This window comes from Sciurus carolinensis, chromosome 9 (assembly GCF_902686445.1).
Source record: "Sciurus carolinensis chromosome 9, mSciCar1.2, whole genome shotgun sequence".
Taxonomy (NCBI): domain Eukaryota; kingdom Metazoa; phylum Chordata; class Mammalia; order Rodentia; family Sciuridae; genus Sciurus; species Sciurus carolinensis.
The window spans coordinates 13,444,944-13,462,727 of record NC_062221.1 but is presented as its reverse complement, the minus strand read 5'-3'; the positions used below and the strand labels follow the sequence as shown (position 1 = coordinate 13,462,727).

The window sequence follows — 17,784 nt, the reverse complement described above, 5'->3', positions numbered from 1 at the left end:
TCCCCAGTTCCTTTTTTGTTTTTGTTTTAAGACAGGGTATTACTAAGTTGCTTAGGGCCTCACCAAGTTGCTGAGACTGGTTTGAACTCACAATCTTCCTGCTTCTGCCTCCTGAGCCTCTGGAATTACAGATGAAGTACCACCACAGCTGGCCTGAGTCCTGTTTTTAATGTGAGCTGTTACCTTGATATTTCTGAAGGTACTTTATAACAACTTATCATGGAAGATTATTTGCAAAGATGGTCCCTGCAGTGGGAGGGATCTTTGTGTCTCCTCTAAATTTGTATATTGCAATCTTAACCCCCCCCAACATGATGGTATTAGGAGGTAGGGTCTATCCATGGAGAAGTGCTCCAAAGAGCTCTCTTCCACGATGGGAAGATACAACAAGAAGTCAGTCATCTGCAGTCCTGAAGGGGGTCCTCATCCAGAACCTGACCACGTTGACATCCTGATTTCAAACTGTCAGCCTTCAAAGCTGTGAGAAATAAAGTTTTGCTCTTTATAAGCCATCCAGTCTATGAACCCATCCCTGTGTGCACATCTTTTGCAATGTGACTTTATCATACTTCCCAGCAAGAGCTGAAACCTGTGTTTCCCTATGTTTTGAATATCAACTTCCTTCATGATAATCTGACCAACACAATGCACTGAGGTCACCTGCCTTCTGGGACTGGGTCTCCAACATTTCTGTACCCACCATCTTGGAATGCCGACTTGATGCTTAACTGCATTACAGAGAAGCTTCAGCCAGCCTACCTAGGGGAATGTGAGGCTACGTGGAGTGAAGCGGGTCATCCCACCTGTCTACGCAGAGCAGTCAATCAAAAGTTGAAATCAACCAAAGGACAGGTGAGTAAGCCCATCTTAGAGCATTCAATTCCAATCAGATCACCAGGTGACCGTGGTCCCATGAGTGACTTCAGGTGAAAACCACAGAACTGCCCAGATGAGGCCAGCTTAACTTCCTGAACCACAGAATCATGAACTAATAAAAAGGTTGTTGTTTTAAGGCACTAAGTCTTGGGGAGCTTAGTTATTTAGCGTTAGATAAAAGGTTAAAAAAAAATAGTGAGGCAAATACCAGTACTCTGAATGGTGTGTGTGTGTGTGTGTGTGTGTGTGTGTGAGAGAGAGAGAGAGAGAGAGAGAGACGTGTGTGCAAACTGTGCCACACTTACTGTAGTTCTTCCATCAAACTTTGGTCAGATTGAGAAAGAAACATCCCACTTCACCTCTAAGGGGAGTGGAGAATGAAGGTGGATTGTGTACGTGAATGAACGTGAATGCTTCACGGAAAAGGAATCCAAGAGTCGGAATCCTTAGGATACATTGCTCAATAGTAAAACTCTTCAGGTGAATTCTTTGTTGGAATAGAGTTCTTTTCAATCATTTATGCACTTTTCTTTCATTATCAGACATCTCTCTTTTTTTCACTGCCAGTCTTACGCATCATTCTTCAACATGTCCTAATTTGGGGTCAGGTGTGATTGACTTCCCTTTGCGATCCCCCCACTCTGTGCCTGTCCTGCCCCTCATTCTTATTCCCCACCTCATCCAGGTTGCTGCAGGGCTGGGTACAAACTCACAGGGTTCCAGCACCTTCCCTGTTTTACCTCCAAACTACATCTGTGATATTGTCCCCAGGCTTCTTCAACTTGCCTCTTGCTTCTTTTCCCATAAATTTCGTCCTCCTCTCTGGTGCCGGAAGCCCAGCCTCTGCACGCTATGATATGGACACAAGAAGCCACGCAGAAGCTGCTCTCGACAGATTAGAGGTTCTTTTTTTCTTCTTTGGCTGTGCCTGGGAAGCAGAACTTTTATTTTTTTCTCTTTGACACCAGTGACAGCTATTACTGCCAGCTCAGAATCCAGAGGGTACATGAAGGCACAAAGGAGACCTGGGCCTTCCAGCCTGACTCCACAGGCCTCCAGCTCCGCCTTTTCACAGCCAATGAAAAGCGGAGTCAGACAGCAGCAGGCCAGGCACAGTCTCAGGGGCAGTTAGCAATGCAGGGGAGGGCGGGGCCGGGAGAGGGGAGAACAAAAGAGAGAAGGCAGGTGGGAGAGGAGAGAGGAAGGAGGGTGTGCAGCTGGTCAGAGCTAACCTGGGGTCTGGCAGGTCCCCTCTGCCGCCTGCCAGCGAGTTGTTCTTATTAAAACCCACACAGAAAAAAAACAATAGAAGAATCAGTTTCCTAGGAATGGAAATAAGTAGCACGATTAAGCAGAGTTTTACAAATCTATTAAATACCGCCCTTCACTGGTTGTCCCTTTCCTTTTCTTTTTAATATAATTGATACATGCAAGAGACTATATAGAAGATATAAGCAAGTTATGCATTATAATAATATATTGAATAACTGGGAAAATACCGCAAGCCAAGTGCCAGAATGTTCTCAACAACTTCTCTCTCCTGTGCATTTCCTTCGCTTCTCCCCAGAAATAAGCACTTTGTGTTTTTAACTCCCTTACTTACCCCACGGGTGCATGTACACCTTGAAACCCACCTACAATGAGTGCTTAAATGACATCATTTAATTGTGGTCATTTGTGAACATTATAAAATGATGTCACCCTACATGTACTTTTTAGGACTTGCTGTGTTGACTTTAGACTTTGCTTCTGATATTTATCTATGCTGTCATAGGTGACTGTATTGTTTTTATCACTGCATAATAATGTTATGAGAATTTATTTGTTTATTTTCCTGCTAATGGAGTCTGAGTTATTTACGAGTTTTTACTATTGCAAGTAGTGCTGCCAAAAATATCCTTCTGTATGTCTCCTCTTGCTCATGTGCACCTGGGTCCCCAAGGAAAACACTTAGAAACAGTTGTGAGGCATTTGGAGATAACAAAGCATTTAAAAACACATTCATACATTTTTAAAAATTCATATACTCATAAGTGTATATATTGGAGTAAAATTATATGAGTGTAAAGAACTAATAATAGATAAGGTACCCCTTTATGCCCTTCCCTATGAGATATAAAGACTATGAAGCCACAGTAAATGAACCAATTAGCCACAGTGTGGTATTGCTACAGAGATGCAGACCAATCAAACAAAATTAAGGGTCTAGAAACACAACCACAAAACACAGCAGAAAATCCTGGGGAAATACAAGATCAGACAACAAATAGTATTAAGATAATTGGCTATTCATTAAAGAAAAAAATGAATGTCTACCTTCAATCATATACAAAAATCAGTCCAGCTATTAATGAACTTACTGAGAAAGGCAAAACCGAAAGAGTTCAGAAGAAAATATCTTTCTGATCCTCAGGTAGAGAAGGACTTACTACATGAAAATTTTAAAATGCTAACCATAAGAGAAAATATTTGTAAGTTTGACTACATTAAAATTAAGAGCTTGTGTTTACTAGAAAACACCATGTAGAAGACACAAACTAAGAAGTATTTGCAAAATATACAAGTGACTATGGATTAAAAAGAGTGGTATATTTCAAGAACTCTGCCAAATTAATGAAGCAATTCAAAAGAAAAATAGAAAAAAGGTATCATACAAAAATATAACCAACTTAATTAATAATCAGGGAAATACAAAAAAAGACCAAAATAGAATTTTATTTTATACCTCTTAAGTTGCCAAAAAATAAGAGGAAAATTTGGTACTGTTGCTTCAGAAAACAGTTTGGAGTTATTTTGTAAAAATAAATATTCATTTGTAGACCTACAACCAATCTTTCTCCAATAACTCTTGGAATATATACTGCATGGCCCCCCAAATCTAGGAACACAGCTACATCTAGCTTACTGTCATTACCTTAAAATTCATGATAATGAAATAAAATGCATAATTTCAGACTCGATGGCCACCCTAAATCCATCCTAGAGAAGCCTTCAGTTCTAACTAAATATGGAGATACATAAATGCTTCCCTGTTTTGACTGTGTCTTGGCCTAGGCTCTTGAAAAACATGCAGCTTCTTTGCTTTGTGACCTGCAGCTCCCTGGAGAATCTGATGCAATGGTTAAATCTTTGTAGACTCTCTCCTAAGGAAAATCCACAAGGACCTGAAGGAGTTCCTCTACCTCCCTGAAGTCCTTCTATGCACCCTCTTAGAGTCCCTGTTCCCTGGGGTAAGAACAAGTTCTAATCTGTTCTTGGTCAAGGTTAGAGCGTAAGGCACCGAAGTGTGTCTCAGTGTCCACCTAGCAATGACACACCTTCAGGTTTGGGTTCTGGACTAAACTGTGTTCCTTCTTCCAAACTTAGAAGTCTGTGCTGGAAGCTGAGCCTCACCATACCTTCTCCTAAGTAAGGACAGAGCGACAGTAATTCCAGATGCAGCAGAAGCAGTATGAAGGTCACCTGGGTCTACAGGTCCCCAGGTAAATAGGCTTGGTGGCCCAGAGGGCAGAGAAGAACCTCCCCTGGGGACCTCTTCACTCCTATGACTCATGGACAGGTGGGCAGGGGTGTCAAGCATAGAATCTATAGGGTGGTATTAAGGAGCCCAAACAGAAAACCAATAGTCCTAAGGATGTGGGCAACAAATGATGTGAACCACCTCATGTTTATAAATCCAGGTTTTCCTAAGCAGATTACCAAGAATCTAGTGATTTGAAGAAGTAAAATGGATTCAAACTATCCCTCCAAAAACCTCCAGGAAAAGACATTTCTTCTTTGCAGTTATGTTCACAGTTAAATCTTAAATAGTTAGAGTTGTTTTTTTTTTTTCAGTTAGACATAATGATAAATTAAAAAATCTGAAATTACTGAAGGCTTATTTTATCAGGCAGGTATAATTATTAACTGCAAAATACTACAAGGAACGTATGGCGTCGTGGTAGAAGGAGGGAAGGAGGCCACCGAGACCCTGAGCGTGCTTTCTGTAGTTGGCTGACTCAGTCATGTGCAACGCCTCTGTGCCACGTAACTTTGAGCAAGTCTCAGCCTAAAAGGAGTGCTTGCCTCATGAGGGTATTATGACAATAAAATGACACAGGTAGAAAGCTTAGGCACAGGGAGGAAATCTAAAATGTTGACTTGTCTTAAAATTAACACCCCATGTTGGGATCATTTAGATTCATGTTTCTTCTCTAAATAGTTTTTATATTGTGGAATTTGATTAAATTCCCCATTAACAGAGAAACTAAAAGAGTACTGTTCTGTTTGCTCTTGAAAAAGAAGCATTTCAGAGATACTAATGAATTCTAGGACAAAATGTATAGATTGTCATTGCAACACTTGCATGGTACACAGGTAGACATAGGGTCAAAGGTAAAGGAACAGTTCCCAAGAGTGGAGGAGCTAAATAGAGAAATATTTCAACTACATGTTTTTTTTAAAAAGCAGTGATATGGTTAAGCTAATATTCCTTAAGTAATAAAATGTGGGATGATACTAAATCAGCTGGTTGAATTTTTTAAGAACAGTTCATCCTTATTAAAAACAAAACAAAAAAGGTTTCTTTGATACTATTGCCAAAGGGATATTGTTAAACTTTCCTGTGTAATGTGAAAGATGGTTTAGATCTAATTTCAGAAGTGATATTGAGTTTATAAATTTAATTAAGAACCTATTCAAATGAACACAAGAATTTTCATTCCTAGCTGCGTGCAGTGGCGCACACCTGTAATCCCAGCAGCTTGGGGGACTGAGGCAGGAGGATTGCAAGTTCAACGTCAGTCTCATCGAGGCCCTAATCAACTTAGCAAGGCCCTGTCTCAAATTGAAAAATAAAAAGGGCTGGGGATGTGGTTTAGTGGGTAAGTGCCCCTGAGTCCAATCAATTCAATTAAAAAAGAAAAGAACTTTAATGCCTATAAAGCACCTGAGCCCTGCTCTAGAGCCAACCTGAAGTCTGTCCAGATCCAGTACCCAGCTTCAGCAGACCATGGCTGAGGGCTAGTCAGGTCTCATGGTCCCTCTCCTTGGCCTTCCCATTCCTATACATTTCTGATCTGGGACTTCCTGGCCTTTTGTTGGCTGACTGAAACATTTCAGGTCCCACATCCTCTGAGACTGTGAAGTAATGTGAAACCCTCCCTCCGACCTGGAACCTGACACGATGCTCCGCGTCCACCAGAGCAAGGAACTTGGTGGCATGGCATGCAAAACTGAACTGCCTTCTCTTTCCCCACTAAATGACTCACCAGGGTCACTTCCTTGGTGAAATCACTCTCACAGGGTTCAGTCTAAGGGACCATCCTGAGCCCTCCCTTCCTCCTGCCCAATTCATATAAATATGCGTACTGCCTAAACCCAGGCTTCCCTTCCTACCCGCAAGAATGGGACATTCCTGGGTAAAAATCTCCCTGTCTGACAACGCCTACTGCGCTAACGAAGAAACATGTGGCATGTTACTGAATCCTGACTAATGAACATAATTTTACTTTCTAATGATAATATTCAACAAACAGAAGCAAAGCTTTTTTTTTTTTTTTTTTTTTAGCATTAAGAATTTCATTCTGGAGCCAGACTATTTAATTACTAATCCCAGTTCTTTTACTTCCCACTGTGTTATTCTCTCTGAAACTCAGTTGTCTCATCTGTTAAATGACAGTAATAAGTAATATCTTCTTAATAGGATTATTTGGAGGATGAAATGAGATAATCCATATAAATTACTTTAAAAAAAGGGCATGGGGGCTGGAGTTGTAGCTCAGTAGAGCCCTTGCCTGGCATGAGTGAGGCACTGAGTTCAATCCTAAACACCACATAAAAATAAATGAAATTAAAAAAAAATTTTATTTTATTTATTTATTTATTTATTTTTTGCAGTGCTGGGGATTGAACCCAGGGTCTTATGCTTGTGAGGCAAGCACTCTACCAACTGAGCTATATCCCCAGCCCAATAAATGAAATAAAGGCATTGTGTCCATCTACAACTAAAAAAAATGTTTTTTTAAAAAAGAGCATGGTATATAATGGTATATTTTTTTGTCAGCTTTGTTTTGCCAGTGACAAAAAGACCCGAACCAGAACAACTGTAGAGGAGAAAAAGTTTATTTGAGGGCTCAGGGTTTCAGAGGTCCCAATTCACAGACAGTAGGCTCCATTCCTTGGGGCTTGAGGTGAGGCACAACATCATGGCTGAAGAGTGTGGCAGGGGAAGCAGCTCACAGGTGATTGAGAAGCAGAGAGAGGGACTCCACTCACCAGATACAAACACATACCCAAAGTCACGCCCCCAATGAACCACGGCCTCCAGCCACACCCCACCTGCCTTCAATTATCACTCAATTAATCCCACAGGTGATTCATTCACTGATTGGGTTGAGGCTCTCATAGCCCAATCATTTCTTCTCTGAACCTTCCTGCATTGTCTCTCACGTGAGCTCCTGGGGTGCACCTCACATCCAAACCATAATAGTACATATCAAGTATTCAGGAAATGTTTGTGATTGTTCTTACCACCTTAATTTATCATAAAAAATTTATATCATAAAATATACTCATCACAAAATATGTATCATGTCTATAGGATAAAGCTTTTAAACATAAAATATTTATCATAAAAATACATTTGTAAAAATATGAACCTTTTCTAAGGTTTGATTCTCTCTCATGTAATAAGGGTCACCAAGTTATGATAGTATCAGGTTGGTCTGAATTTAAGTGTGTGTCTCTCTTTCAAAAATTCTGAAATTATATGTAAGATCGAACACCTAAAACCAATTCTCCTTTCTTATCATAACCTACTTAAAACAAATGGACCTGTGAATACTCTCCCTTCATTTTTCATCCACAGAACAAATAAAAATTGTTGCCTCATGTCTTAGGGGTCAAATTCAATGGCTACTACAATTCCTATGCCAGGGGACCTCCCTGCGTCAGGCGCCGCCCACCTCCCTCTTCCTCTTCCTCTGTTGATCTGCTTCCTGTTCTGAGCGACATGTTTCCTGGTCCCTTTGTGAGCACCTCTCCCCTTGCTTCAGGTAGTGCTGTCCCTCCCTTCTTCCTTCATGCCCTTGCCCTGGGAGACGCCATTCTCTCCCAGCATTTCAACAAACTGATGACTCCACATTCCCCTTTCTGCCACTGTTTGGGCCCATTTCGAGCCTGGCCTGTGGAAATTGCCTCTTAAATGGTCCCCTGACATCCCCACCCCACTCTGAAATTTCTCTTCCACATGAGCAGCAGAGAGACCTTCCTAAAGTATCAGCCTCTCCTTATTGAAGCTAAAACTCCTCAGTGATGTCCCTTACCTTTCTAGATAAGATCCTGAAATGTTTCTGCTCTCTCCCATGCACTTTACTCTCATGACCCACATTAAAAAGGCACCCTATACATTTTTGCTCTTCTTATTTATTATACCCCGTACAAACAAATACATTGGTTCTAAGAGTTTTCTCAAGGCAACACTTTTATTCATATTACTCTATGTTTTAAATTGTTAGTTGAACTCTTAAATTCAATTAAAGGAGTTCTCAATTCTAATACATGAAAATTACCAGATCTCTTAAATGGACATATTTTGAAAAAGACAATTATATACAACACACACACACACACATGCACACACACAATTATGTATTGTTTCTTTTTTTCTTACAGATATTAAGAAACCCACAAAAATCTAGGCTTAGGGTGCACAACGGTAATCCCAGCTATTCAAGGCCAGCCTGGGCAACATAGTGAGACCCTGTCTCAAAAAATAAAGTAAAAAGGGATGGGGACAAAGCTTGGTGGTAGAGCACCTGCCCAGTATGCATGAGGCCCTGGGTTCAATCCCCAGTACTGCAAAAACAAGTAAATAATTAGATAGATAAATGAATGAATTAATGAAATTGCCCAAGAAAAAAAATTATCTTTTTCATAATAGTGAAAGTTATAATAAAAATAAGTACATGTAAATATACCTATAATCCGTTGTACAAGGAAAACAAGATAATGAAAAGTGATTATTCCATAATTTAGTATTACCTAAAAGTTTAAAATTTGCATCTGTTATAAATTTCAAATCCCTGTTTTCTAAAACTGCTAGAATCAGTTTGTGCTATAAAGCAAGGGACAATTGTTGAGAGGCCACACATCTCAAAAACCTCTGTCAGTGTATAGGTTCAATGTACCAGGATGTATAGGAATGCAAAAGAAACTTCTAGAAGGGGAGGGGCAGTGGCAAGACCTGCTGGGTGAGGAGCTGGAGTTCTGAGTCCCGACTTGATCATGGCCCCGCCTCTCAGAGACGTAAGAGTGACCCAGTTAAGGAGCCTTTCAAGATGGACCAGCTTCAGAGTGAGAGGCTTTGATTCCATAGGCTCTAAGTTCTTTGCCAATTTTGACCTTTGAATAGGAAGCTATGGCATACTCACAGATCAGAAAAGACCCCCAGGAACACACTTCATCAAGGATCAATTTATGGCATCTCTCCGGACATAGTTTAAAGACCACTTAGGTGTCCAGACTTGATGAGCCTCCCCCTCTGTCTTCTTGCAAGCCTCCACCTTCGGGTGCTAACATCTTTAGCATCTTCTCTGCCTTGACGGTGCTGAATATTTTCATACAGTATAGATTGAGTTGCTCTAGTCTGAACTCCAAAATTCAGGAGAGCATTCAACAGTCCCCCCCAACTAAGACCCCCCACACCTGCCGCCGCTTTCAGGTTTGCAGGAAGACACCTGTCACCTCCCCAGCCTTCCACACGAAGGCACTAAACACTGCATGAGAGAAGTCTGGGGCATGGGCAGGGTGTGCTCAGCACCAGTTCCTTGTGTTCTAGCTACAGCAGCTGTCTGCAGTCAAACCCACGGGAGAGGTGACCGAAATACATCATTTAAAACTTCTACATCATCATGGTCTTAGCATTTGGACATTTTTTTCCTACAGTGGAGCTTTAATGTATTCGATCGAAGTTTAAGCAAATTGGACTGGTTCATCGTTTTGGACCACATTTTGCTTTATGATGAGCTGTGAGCCAGAGTCTATACAGTTTGACTTCGAGTTCAGTGGAATAACCAGTAAAATACATTGAGAAAAGAAGTCCTCATTCTACAGTGTATCGACCAAAAGGCCATCCCAATATTATACAATTCTGCTGGCATTTGGATGTATCGGCTTCATACTGCTCTCTTGTAAACTTTCCTTTAAAAAGAAACCCCTTGACATATAGTTACTATTGTACTCCTGTCAAATACAAGTAGGGTCCTGCAAAGATGATGGGAAAAAATGAGTCTATCTGCAGGGTGAGCAGTCCACATTGTTGAAGCAGAAAAAATAACACAATATGTTCCACATAACTCAAGCCAAGGGATTCCCAGTCCCTAAACCAGAAGTCCAAAGCTCACAGAGAAAAGCCAGCAATCCAACTGCAGTCTGCTTTGATTTGATGCCTCATGTTTGTTGAAAGATATGTAAACTTTGGAACTGAATTGAAAAAATGGACAAAGCTGTGATTGACTGGCGCCGGGGCTGTAACTCACTGGTACAGCATCTGCCTAGCATGCATGGGGCGCTGGGTTCATCCCCAGCATGGCAACAAAACCAAACAAACCCAGATGTGATGCACTGATAAAACAGACAACTGGCCCCACCAGCCTGAGTCCAGGAAGTGTAAGATCCCTCCCACAGATCACTGACCCCCCCACCACCACTGGGAACTCCGATTGCGCATGCCACTTACCCAATGACCATACAGGAGATGGCAGTTCCCAAGAAGGCATATGTTAAAATAGATCCCAGGTTCTGAAAAAAATGTCTCTGAGGAGAAACAACAAATAAAAGTCAAACCTTCATGGAGTACATCTGCATTCACAGGGAACAGGAAATAAAAACAAATGTACTCTTTTGCCAGCCCTCCCTTCCTCATGGTTTAGACGAATTTTATTTCTGGAGCTTCATTCCTGGCCTTACTGTGCCCATGGAGACTTAAGTGATTTCATTGCAAGGGACAGAGGAAGAAGGAAAGAAACAGGGGGGAAAGCCATCTGCAAGATGACCAGGGTAGGAATGAGGCAACTGCCAGAGCTCGCTGGACTGAGCAGGAGGGAAGGGACAGGGGAGTGACTACGCAGGACTCTGGGACATTTCATGGAAGATGCATTTCAAGTCTTTTTGTAAGTGCAACTCCTTTATCATTTAAAAAAATCTATTTGAAGAGATTTAAGTTGCCTTTTGACTTTAATTGGCTCTGACTTCTCTCTTTTTTTTTTTCTGAATATGATGAAACCAATTGTTAAAAATCTGGACAATTTAAAGAATCAACCACGAAACAATGCCTAGCCTTAGAGTTAGGGATGAGAATGGATGACCTTAAATCAATTCAGCCTGCTACATCTTTTCGAATGCTTGCTTGGGAAAACTCCCTTTCGGTGCTTCTGTGGGATCTGAGCAGCCAGCACTGACAGCAAGAGGGAGTCTGGAGTACACACATAGCAATCAGATCTGTAATGCAGAAGCTGCCTGCCTGCTGGAGAAGCCAGGCCAAGGGGAGGACAATCCCAGGCATTTCCTGGGCCGGGGTAGGCAGCAGAAAATCAGTTCATTAGTCCTGCATCTCAAAAATCTACAGGCCAGAGCCTTATTCTGTGGCTTAGGATATACCTGCACTTCCACACTTCTGTGAATGACTAACCCATGGAATGTAGTCAGGCTGTGCCTAAGTAATGTTAAGGAAGTAAAGACCAGGCTTTCTCTCCACGAAGGTCAATAGTATTCTTGAGTTTATACCCTGATGGAAAAACCCCATATTAATGCATGAGATCTTTCATTACAATCATCTAGAATAACACTGCCCAACAGAACTATAATGCAAGCCATATGTCATTTAAATTTTTCTAGCCCTGTTAAAATAAATTTTAAAAGGGTGAAATGAAGTTTGATAATGTTTTATTTTACCCAATATAGACAAAATGCTATCATTTCTACATAAAATCAACATAAAACATTATTGAGATAGTTTACATTCTTTTTCTAAATACCAAGTCTTTAAAATCTGGTGTACATTTTACACTTAGAGAGCATCTCAATTCTGACTAGCCACATTTCAAGGGCTCAATAGTTGCATGTGACTAAGGGTCTGGGTATTCGGCACAGTAGGTTCAGAACAACTGTGAGTATGTCAGGTTTGAATCTTTATTCTGCAATCTGAGATCATGATATTCTTACCAGATAGGTAGGTTTATAAAATAATTGGTTTTGGTTTGCTTTTTAGTATAAGCAAAATTCTCTACTTAAGGCTAAAAAAAAAAAAAAAAAAAAGAAAAGAAAAAGCAAAGATCACTATGTATTTACCTTCTTTAGACTATATCCTGCATGAAATATAATTGGTGGCAGTAAAACATTGAAGAAGATTTCTGGATCAAATGTCATCTGCCAGAAAAGACAAAAGTACAGTTAGAAAAATGTTACTTTAGACCATTAAGAATGTTCAAAAAAAAAAAAAAAGTAATAGTTGCTTTGGCTAAGCTTGTATGAGGCATATTAACACACTATTAAATTAGAAGAAATAAAAATATGAGAAAATGTAAATTTAGAAATCATAAATGTATAAGTCCCATTCTATTACTAACAATAACAACCACAACAAAAATTCAAGGAAATCTGTCTGGGGAAGAAAGCATTTTCTTTTGATTAGTTATTAATTTCTCATATTTTAAATGTTTTCTATTGTGTACCTTTTTTCCTGATCAAAGGAATTAGTAGTACTCAAGTTATTTTAGCTTCTGACAAGGATTTATTTCGTTTTCTCCAAATCCAAAATTTGTACATATTTGGTCTTGGTTTTCCCTGTTTTATCCTATCTCAAAGTTTAAGCTCCTTTCCAGACTATGGAAAAACACATCTGAAAATGAAAAGTGGATTTTTCCAGTATTTCTTTATTGGTTTTTACTTAAATGCTAAAATAAACTTGGCCAAAACACAAGTATGAAATACAATGAAATGAGAGGTAGGAATTCTTGAATCCAACATCTGCCACGTACTGTGTCATCTGAAAAGAAGGGTTCTTTTAACCTCCAAAGCCACCTATACTCCTCATCTTTCCCCACTTCTCTCCACCCTGTGTCCTTCCCCCTGCCTGCCTCCCTCCACCTCTCTTTCTGTCACAGGCCACCCATTACGTCACCACTAGGCCGTCTAGCCATTAGAGTACTCTTCTGTCTTTTGCTGCATGGGTTTCACAACTACGATTTGTAATTTCCTTCCCCTTGTGTGACTTAGTCTACTCCTCTCTGAAGCTGGATCTCAAAAATGACGTCCCTGTGAAATCTGCCTGATGTCCCAGTCCAAGCTGATCCTTCTCTCCCTTGTGCTTTTTCAGCCCTTGGACCCTCCTGGGTAGAAGCTGTGTCTCCTGCGGTACTTCGCTTGATGAGTGGGTTGGGTTTGACCATTTCCCCCTTAAGTGGAAGCTTAGCAAGGGTCACAATGATGCCCTAGTCAATCCTGTGTAGCCTCAATGCCTCCCAGTGTCTGGCTCATTGCTCAGTACATAATTTGCTTAAATGGAAAGGAAAAATAAGTACCTATTTTAGAATCAAACTTATTAAAATGAAATGCATTATACTCACCTGCATTACAGGTAAAGATTGTTTAAGTTAAAAAAAAAAAAATTAAGAACAGCCTCTCTTAACTCCCGTTTTCCCTTTTGGCCTCTCTGGGAATTGTCAGAGGCTCTTTTCTGCCTTCCTGGGACTGGCCTTCCATTCTGCTTATCTAATTAACATATGGGAAGGGGAAGGTGGAGGGAGTAGGAGTTGCCTAACTCACAAACCTAGTTAGTCACCTGTTAATGCCACCACCTGCACTACTGAGCATCCAGGGCGGTCAGCTGGGCTCCATCCTAGACCCTGAGCCCTCTGCTACTTTCTCAGCTCTCCCTGGCCCAGGGGGGCCTTGGTCTCACAGTAATCGCTGGAGCCCCTGGATCTCCAATGTTGGTTTACCAAGAGTCAAACCCATGAGAAATGAGCTGTGACAGACTCGGCTCATCTCTTCACACCAAGCCAGGGGAAGACCCTAAGCACTGGTGACAACTCCTGGACCCTTCAGCCAGGGGTCCCGGGGCTGCACAAGCCCATCCTTTAGGAGGAATGGAGACCATGGCATGTGCTCCCATCTCTTGGCGCTTGACATGATGCTCCTCATACAAAAGGAGGGAGAAAAGGAGGGGAAAGTCTTCCTACCCAGTCTTGCAGTAGGTGTGGTCAGTGACCTTCGGCTCTCTTGTCTAGATCATTGCTTTACCCACGTTATTCTAGTTTCTCCTACTAAGAGGCAAACTTCTTCAGCAAAGGACATGCCCTCATTTTGATTCATTTTTCCACACCTGATAGGGCAGATACAATTTATGAACCATTTGGAGACTGTGGGGAAGGCCTCTGCTCTCTCAGGCCTTCCCTCAGCTGAACCCAAACCAAGGTGGTGTACTGCCTGTGACCGAACACCTGAGAAAAAGAAGAGGTTGGCCAGGAGAAAGAAAGAGATGTTTTCTTAGCAGGTGCAAGTACCTACTCTCTCCCAGGCACGTCACTGGATACTCTAAGTGTGACATTTCATTTAGTCCCCACAGGAAAAAAGACAAGGGGGAATTCATGCATTTCATTCACTCTGCATTAGGTCATTCATTCCAGGATGTACGCTAGGCACTGAAGATAAAAGTGATGAACAGGCACATTTTTCATAGGGGAAAACCAAGGCATAGAGAAGTTTTGGCTGGACAAGGTCAGGCAGTAACTAAAGGAAGGAGCTGAGGTTCTCGCCCAGGTGTTTTCTCCCGGGCCTGCCTGTTTCTACACTCTGATGTTCCACATGCCCAACACAAGGAGGCTCTGCCTTCTATTCTGCCATCACAAGTTACTTAAGATTCGCTCTGTCCACACCTTAATGTCCTCCAGGCAACTTTGTCATCATAATTGTAAGCAAACAGACCACTCACTATGTGTGTAACCAAAGACAGTTGACCCCAGGGCCATTTTCTAAAGATGAGTGAATCCTACCCCATGGGAAAATCCATTGTTCATAAAGAATTTCTTCAGGTCAGACCCTGTATTAGACATCAGAGACAGAGTGGTGACCAAGTTCCTGCCCTCGGGAGCCCCCCTGACAGTTATGAAGGCAGACTCAACTAAACTACCTGCTCACATGATCAAAGGGCTGTGTCAGAGACAGCAAGGAGGGATTAGGTGGATGACCAGGAAGGGTTTTCCGAGGAAGTGAGAATTAAGCTAAGAGGCTAAAGCAGCAAAGTCCCCCGACAGAAGAGTGGAGAGAACATTCCATGCAGAGAGATGAGCACATGCAAAGATCTAAGGCAGAAAATAGCTGCATGTGTTGGTGAACGAAGGCCTGGGTGGCAGGAGCTGGGAGGTAAGACCAAAGAAGAAGGTGAGACCGACCATTGCTTTTGAATGGCAATTGTGGGAATTTGGAGCAGGATTGAGAGAGGATGTGATTTATGTTTCAAGAGCAGCACATGGGTGAGGGCCACATAACCAAGAGGAGAGAGGATGGAGGCCTGGAGCTGGGGAAAACAGAGTCTCCAGAGACCCTGGAGACCAAATGGGCACTTGGCAGATTAGGTGCCAGGGATAAAAGGAAGGAAAGGAGAAAACCAGAACTAGGTGTTTTGCTTAAAGTAACTAAGGAACCCTGAGGTCAGTGCCTGCTAGATAGTAGCAGCTCATTAATGGTAGGTTTCCTCTCACACACTCCACACTTCTAGAAGAATTATACACTTACATCATGCAGGCACCATGAAACTCTAGTCATCTCTTTTGTTACATTGGTTCATTTAAAACCCTCAGTAAAAAAATCCTTTTGAAAACAACAATCAACACACAAGGTAAAAAACAATGCTTTGTCCATCCACATATAAATCAAACATATTACATTATTTGACTTTTGGAAAATCAGCCTACTGCTACAGGTAGTGTGTTTTATGATTTATTCTGGGCTCTTAATAAATCTTTCCTTTGGTCCAGAAGTTTTATAATGGCTTTTGGAGAGAAGCATTCATGTTTTGATTTCACTTTTTACCTCGAGAAGTTCTGGCTTTTACTGTAAGAAAACCAACAGCGTAAGAAAAGAGAAAGCAGTGGTTTTAGGGGGTGAATACTCGGAGTCAAGTTTCCTGGATTCAAGTCCCAAGCTCTGGGACACAGAGAAGAATTTAAACTCTCTGTGCCTCAGTTTCCTGATCTTTACAGTGAACATAATAATCTAATAAGAAGCTGGCTATAAGGATTAAATGAATTAATATTTGGAAAGCCCTTGAAGCATTATCTGCCATCCAGGAAGCACTTTATGTTTATTACTAAAGAAAATTAAATACATGAATAAATATTTTCAATGCACACTTTTTGAAGATTTGTTCTATTATCAGGAAATCCTGAAGGTTGCCCAACTGTGCCAAAATGTGTGTAAAGATTTTAATTTGCTTCTCTGTTTACTCTCTTTTCTAGGATGATCAGAGACACCATTGTTGATCTATTTTTATGAGACTTCTTGTGAGTATAACCATTGTGTGTTGGAAGGTTTTAGCATGGAGATGTATTGCCGAGTGCGGGGGATGAAGCAATGCAACTGTCATTATCTGCAAGAGCGGCCACAGTGGCACAAACTCCTCACACAAAACCCTTGCCTCAGCAGCTTTTCTGCAAAAAATCAGGTTAATCACTCAACCAGAACATTCCAATAATCAGGGTGCTCTGTTCCCTTCATGCAGGTTAACTAACGTGCTATTGAATTATACTTTCTGGAGCAACCAGAAGAAGCTGGCAGGCTGAGAATGGCATGCGGCATACAAGGATTTATTTGTATATACAAAACAGATTTGTGTTCCTTTCAGACTTGCTGTAAGCTTAGGAGCTGCTAAATCAGAATTCTGGGAGTAACTCCAAACCCAGGCAATTTCTCAGAAATGGCTGGATCTGCCACTGTCCCAACCTCCAGATGGGAAATTCCACATGTCATTTTCTTCAGACTCTGTGTTCAAATCAAGGTCCTTGGAGGTTTTTAAAAGACTAAACAATTAAAATTTTTTATTATAATACAAAGGGGGGAAATCATCCAAAGGGAGGGGTAGAGGAGAAAGAAGAGCAGAAAGCTAAAAAATGTTTCCCAAACAGGACTTTCATTAGTCTTATAAGTCAAGTGCTGGACTTGTCTTAGAGACAAATGCTGACCAACAGACTTCGTTTTGTGATGATGGATGTATTCTAAGTCCGTGTGATACAGTAGCCACCAGTCACATGACCTACTGAGCACTTGAACTGAAGGCAGGGCAAGTAAGGGGATGGATTTTTACTTTAACACTGGTGACCAGTGGCAATCACCTAGTACATTTTTAGACAGTTACCAGAATTTAAAATTCATATTATTTTGTTTTTAGATATTCTATTATGCAACACAAAGTGTGGTTAATTTGGAACAACAGAACTGAGACTCTGAGATGGAAGAATTATGTATGTTTCAAGAAAGCTGTGAAAATTTTAACATTAGAGTTCAATTCTTAAAGATAATATCAGTAGAGAGAAATATCAATATGTTCACAATGATGCAGTGTATTTTAAATATCATCTCCCACATTCACCAGTATTTGACTAGAAATGACCCAGACATATGTTCACGGAGATAAACAACTAGAAAATTTCCAAGACTAGAAAGAATGTACCAAGTTTAATATCCAAGTTCATCAGAAGGTTATAGATACAAAATTCTATTTGGACCTGAGTATCAAGGCATGCAGTGCTCAATATGACTTATCTGGGAAGAAATGTCTATATTCTACAGAACTACTAAATAAATAAGCTTTAAAATAAAGACCCTAGTGAGGGACTGTGATTTATGTGCCCTGATCCTTCCAAAGAGGTC

At 41.0% G+C, this 17,784-nt stretch overlaps 1 protein-coding gene across 1 annotated transcript in view; it reads right to left on the bottom strand.

The window, feature by feature from the left end:
* Slc9a9 (solute carrier family 9 member A9) overlaps positions 1–17,784 on the bottom strand; it is a 547,508-nt gene that overhangs the window by 483,100 nt on the left and 46,624 nt on the right. The window contains exons 3-4 of the mRNA XM_047564064.1: positions 12,205–12,282; positions 10,595–10,671 (exon numbers count right to left, since the gene is read on the bottom strand). Coding sequence (XP_047420020.1) covers positions 10,595–10,671; positions 12,205–12,282 — 155 coding nt within the window. The remainder of the gene's footprint in view (positions 1–10,594; positions 10,672–12,204; positions 12,283–17,784) is intronic.